Below are 5,588 nucleotides of genomic sequence, written 5' to 3' on the forward strand. Positions count from 1 at the left end.
AGGTCAAACCTTCACAGTCAAGAACAGAGAGTTAAAAAGTAATACCACCTGGCTTGCTGAATACAGAACAAATAACACCATTTTAAAACCTCTACAAGTTAAAATGTTTAATCATTTTCTGTTTCATTTATTTCTTCTATTTAATCTCCCTGTCATCTGTACTAGGCGGAGGAATGTTAACCACTGACATTTTTTGATATCACACCTATTTCTTGTTGAACTCTTCTGGGAATACCCGAGATGGTTTTCCTCCTCCTCAATTTTCGTCTCCGCTGTAGTACCGATTGTGAATGAACCAGAGAGCAGCGTATACTAGCCTCTCTGTCAAAGCCAACTCCTGCAACCCACAAATAGGTCTCATTAGCTTTAGAAATGGCAAACAAATTTTCATTTACTTGGAACACAGTGATATTAATTGACAGGAAGTAAGGAAAGACTTTGGGTTAAGCCTGTGAATGAATATAAGGGAGCTGTTATTCAGCTCTTATTTAAATTATGCTGCAGTACATTAAGCTTTACTTCTAAATGCAGCTCTCCACAACAGCTTGCACTGCCAACTAAAACAAGCAAAGAAGAAAAATCAAAAGAAAGAGAAGAGAAAAAGACATCCAAAAAATCCCTCTCACACAGAAATGGCTTCTTAAGGATTGACAACCTTTAGTTACTACTATTTACTGATCTATTTCTGGGCTCTTTGAAGCTGATACCTTTGCATAGGAAATCAGCAACCAGGATGTTAACCTGAATTAGCTCAGCTAACATATCCTGACCCATTTCTTCATTAAAAGCCATCTTTGTGAGGTTTTGTTCCCTCCATCTCTTATGGTCCAAACCTTCTCTCGTTCCCCACGCGTGCGCGTGCGCGCGCACACACACACACACACACACACACACACACCTCTTGCTGTGAAGAAACTCAACAGTCTAAGGATTTGTTTTTATAAATCATCACCCATCTATCTACTTTCTTCTGTTTACTAAACTCAGTGCTTTGTGGTTTAGCATGAGATGTCTTTTCAATATAAAATAAACATACAAGGCAGTCCCCAGTTCTGCACTTAAATGGATCCACTTTCTATACCAACTGTAAAGCTGGAATTCCCAGTCTTTATGCCATAGGTTTGTTTTTGTAAACACAGAGGGCAAACCATGGTGCTTGTTAGTTTCTCTCTCCATAATCACATTATCAGCATTACATGCAGTCCCATCACAACTAGAATGATGAGAGGGGAGGTGAGGAACTCAAACTCTTGACTGCACCATGGGTTTTTCAGAGTAAACTTTGCCTCAGAAAGCCACGATGCCATGCTTTGGAATTTGGTCACCTCATCATTTATCCTGATTGTTAAGCATGGCGCTGGGTGGTATGTCAAGTCTTGGTTCAGCTGTATAATGAAAGAGTTGAGTTCTGTTTAACATCACAGTGCCAACAGTTTCTAGAACTCACTTTGAAAAATCTGTATGAGATATCATATGATGAATAATTACAACATTATTGGAGAATTCTTACTAATGGCATCTTTCTTAGTTCCAACCCAAAATTAAAATCCTTCATTCTGATCTTAGTAATTGTAGAATGCATTATATATAGACTCAGACATTTTGTGTTATGTGGACATCATTAACAATGTTCTCATTAAAGCTCTCGAAATCAACATCTGATATACGTTTTAATCAGAGAGTTCCTGAAATAAAGCAGAAGGAAAAAGTGTCCCTTTCCCTCAATCATAAAATAATGGCCCATAATCATAGCACTAAATTTGAAAACGAGATTTTACTTACAGTGCCATGAAAAAAGCACGTGCTGCTAATAATCAGAGGTTTCCAGAACTGAAAATTAGCTTAAGAGGGTGCCAAAATGATCCATTTTGACAGCTGAACTCCTCTAATACATCCCATTTAGATTGTGGAGATCAGATAGGGGCACATCTTTAGAATAATTTATCTTACAAGTTTAATAGGTCATCAGGAAAATTAACTCCCAACTCACCACAGGCCCATGAACTAGGACTCCTTTTTCTCTGGAAAAAAATAATATCTGTCCCAGATGTCTGGTCCATTTGCTTCCCCACTTTATTTGAGAGAAATCTGAGTGGGGTTAATAATAGCTGCGTGCAACGTGCATCTCAAGTGACATGCAATATTTAGTCACATAGTACCAATATGCAAATCAGTCATAACATGGCTGTTTTGAAATTTTCAATATACAAATAAGTTAAAATGTAACTATTAGAGATGTAAAAAAGCCCAATGGATAGACCATTTAATTTATGTCTTTGAAAGTTAGAATATTTTATAACATGATTTTACTTACAACTAAGTTTACCAGATCCAATTGTGGAATTTACAACTGCTGCCAATAAATTTTTCAGAAAGGTCTGGCTGTGCTTCCATTCTATCTAGACTAATATTCACACTCTCAGTACACAGGAGGAGGGAAAAAAGAGAGTGAAAGGAAGACAGCCTTGCTGGTTTTAAAATAGAATTCAGCCTTCATCTATGTATCCATATATTTTTAGGTCAAAAATCCCCCAAATCAATACAGAAGTCTTAACAGTCTTTAAAAAAAAGCCTACCTTCATCCAAGGAAGCATGAAAACAGATTTTCTAGTTGGCCTACAGGACCATTACTTGCAGTTTGAGAAGCCTGGGTTTGCTGTTTTCTTTCTTGCAGTGCCACACATCATTATCATATGATTAATCACTGCCGCCTTCTCCATTATTTCAGTCAGCTATGGCCAAAGAGCTATTTGGTGATTTTTTTCAAAAAGAAACTGTCCATAATTTACATAACAAGTGGCCCAGCAGAAAACATGTAAATTGATGTTCAAAACCTGACAAAAGCATATCGAACATCCTCTGGGTTTGTATTTGATGAAAAAGGCATTACTTGTTTACAAAATGGTATTCTTAGCAGCACAGATTTTGAACATATTTAATACACAGAATATTCTGACCCATCTGCCCCTAAGAAAAAGCCAGAACGATACCAGTGACATTGATGGGAATAATGCAAGAAGAAATCACTTGGGCATCTTGTTTCATCTTCTCCTCTGGCGTCGGGAGAGGTAGTGCTTTGCTCCAGTTGGTCTGCTTGTCCAGTGTAGAAGGGATATTGTGTATTGGGTTTTTCGGCCTCTGCCCTAACATGACATCTGTATCTTCATCCTCTGGGGGATGGGACTGCAAACAAAGTACAATCAGGTTCAGCCATCATAGATTATACATAAGCACACATATAAGGAATTTCCTAGTTTAGAGAAGAAAAAATGAGGTCAGAAATAGGCCCTTAGGACAAAGGAAGAATTCCTAGAAATAGTTAGTAAGCACAACTAATTGCAAATATTATTTCAACAGTCAAGCAACACAAAAGGAAAGAAATGGGCTAAATAAACATGCTTCTCAGGTTAAATGGAATTAACAGGAGAGACAAGGTAGCCAGAAATCTGCAAACTTTACACCAAAGAAAACTGAGTCTCTACTCCAATGAAAGATCAACTTTTAAGCTATCTCACCATAAATTTCTATCAAAAGTTTTGAGATCTCTAGATGACTAGGATCAAAGGAAGAAGATGAGTTAGACGCCTGTGAAAAGGTTCAGAAAACCTGGAGTCGGGAGACATTCCAGAACACATCACCTGAAGGACAAGCCAACCTAATCTGAGAAGCCGCATTAAAACATGAGGAGTTCATTTCATTGCAGGACTACGGCATTTTAAAATAACATTTAGAAAATTCAGTTTCATGAACACTGTATGCACGTGGAAAAGCAAAAGTGAAGAATTTCCCCCCACCAACGATAGTGGAAAATACACATCCTGTTACTGGGGAGAAATATTCCAGTGAGTTTATTTTTCAAATTAGGAAAGGTAAAACAGTCCTAGTTTACTTTCTTTTCAGCTTTGTGGTGCGAGACTTTTGCTCCAGCTGTGTAATTAGGGGCTTTGATTTCTACATGACACTGGGAAATTCTCCATCCAAACCTTTGATAAATATCAATATTGTCTAACTTTTATTTCAGGGTTGGGCTCCTAGGCCAGATCATTTAAAAGCTCTATCCTAGTTTTGATTTCAGGGTTGGGTTTCTAAACTAGATGATTAAAAGACTCAGTTTTCACCACTCAACCTAGTTTTATTTTTTACAGAATTTGGAGGAAGGTGGGTATCTGTATAAAATAAATATCTTTTGCTCTTATCCCAGTAAGACTTTAATAATATTCTGCCCTAAAATTAGGATCACCAAAAAAATTTTTCCCATCTTTACATGTGGAAGTATCATGCCCTGTTGACTCAGAGGATTTCACCTATTGTCAAACGAACTGTTCTCAAGTCCCCTTAAAGAGCTGATTCCAGAGCCACTTGTCTAAACTCACCCCCGGCATTTACTTACCTTGTCAGAGGTTTCTGCAAATCCCCCAACACACCCAACAGGATATGACTCCCCCCTTGGGAAAAATGTGTTCGTCATGAACGTTTTAGTAAAATATTGCAACCTTCTTTCTCTCTTCAGCTTTTGTGCAGATTCCCAGCGAAGCGAATAGCTCAAATAAAGTTCGAGAACAAAAGACTTTGTTTCCTAGGTAACTTCCAAAAAGAAAATAAGTTTGGTGCATGCAGAGAGAGAGAGAGAGAGAAACTGATTGAGAGAGAGAGAGAGAGAGAGAGAGAGAGAGAGAGAGAGAGAGAGAGAGAGAGACAAAGAGAGAGAATGAGCACTAGAGGAAAACCCCCACCACCAGAGGCTTCATTTTGTAGACGATTCCTTCCTTGAATAACAATGGACTGCAAAGTGTCGAAAGGATAGTGACCTGACTACAGGCTCTGACCAGCAGCCAAAAGCACTTTTTATTTAATGGTGACAGTACGATCGGCTGCCAGAGAATCCGTTTGTCTTGTTCTCCTTTTTTGATTTGAGAAGCTGAACATTTACCGTTCTGATAAATTTAATATAGGACAAGTTTCCTCTGCCGGACTACAAAGTCCAAGAGTAGTGTTAGGTGATGCAGTTTGCAGAGTGGGGCCAGTGAATGGGGAAAAGGCAAATGGCATGACTGTCTAAGTTATATTACATTTAATTCAACTTAGGAAAATACCACCTTTTAAATTGATTTTAAAGAAAAACCGTTAGTTAGAAACAAGAAAGTTTTCCATAAAGTTAAAAGAGGGAACAAGGAAGAGTGTCTGGACAGAGTGGGGTAGGGCCGTGAAGGAATGTTCTCAGAACCAATACCTTTCTACTCCATGGGGTCATGTGGCAACACTCAGTGGGGGAGGGCGAACGGGTGCTGTTAAACTATGAACATGAAATGCAAAAAAAGAAAAAATTAAAAACGTGCACACAACACACAGTGTATACTGGTTAGGCCAAATCTATGATATTAATGAAAGAATATACTGGGATAACTTTCTTCCTTCCTTCCCTCCTTCCTCCCTCCTTCCTTCCCTTCCCTCCTTCCTTCCCTCCCTCCTTCCTTCCCTCCCTCCTTCCTCCTTCCTTCCCTTCCCTCCTTCCTTCCTTCCCTCCTTCCTCCCTCCTTCCTTACTTCCCTTTCCTCCCTCCTTCCTTCCTTCCCTCTTCCTTTCCTCCC

At 38.8% G+C, this 5,588-nt stretch overlaps 1 protein-coding gene across 3 annotated transcripts in view; it reads right to left on the bottom strand.

Annotated features, from left to right (window-relative positions):
* NHS (NHS actin remodeling regulator) overlaps positions 1–5,588 on the bottom strand; it is a 361,317-nt gene that overhangs the window by 8,777 nt on the left and 346,952 nt on the right. For 2 of the 3 annotated variants that reach the window (XM_017894886.1, XM_017894888.1), the window contains exons 4-6: positions 5,231–5,293; positions 2,991–3,183; positions 206–337 (exon numbers count right to left, since the gene is read on the bottom strand). In XM_017894886.1, the coding sequence (XP_017750375.1) occupies positions 206–337; positions 2,991–3,183; positions 5,231–5,293 (388 nt within the window). The remainder of the gene's footprint in view (positions 1–205; positions 338–2,990; positions 3,184–5,230; positions 5,294–5,588) is intronic. The other variant, XM_017894887.1, reaches the window with a different exon arrangement.

Source organism: Rhinopithecus bieti, unplaced genomic scaffold (assembly GCF_001698545.2).
Source record: "Rhinopithecus bieti isolate Rb0 unplaced genomic scaffold, ASM169854v2 scaffold_25806, whole genome shotgun sequence".
NCBI classification, from domain to species: domain Eukaryota; kingdom Metazoa; phylum Chordata; class Mammalia; order Primates; family Cercopithecidae; genus Rhinopithecus; species Rhinopithecus bieti.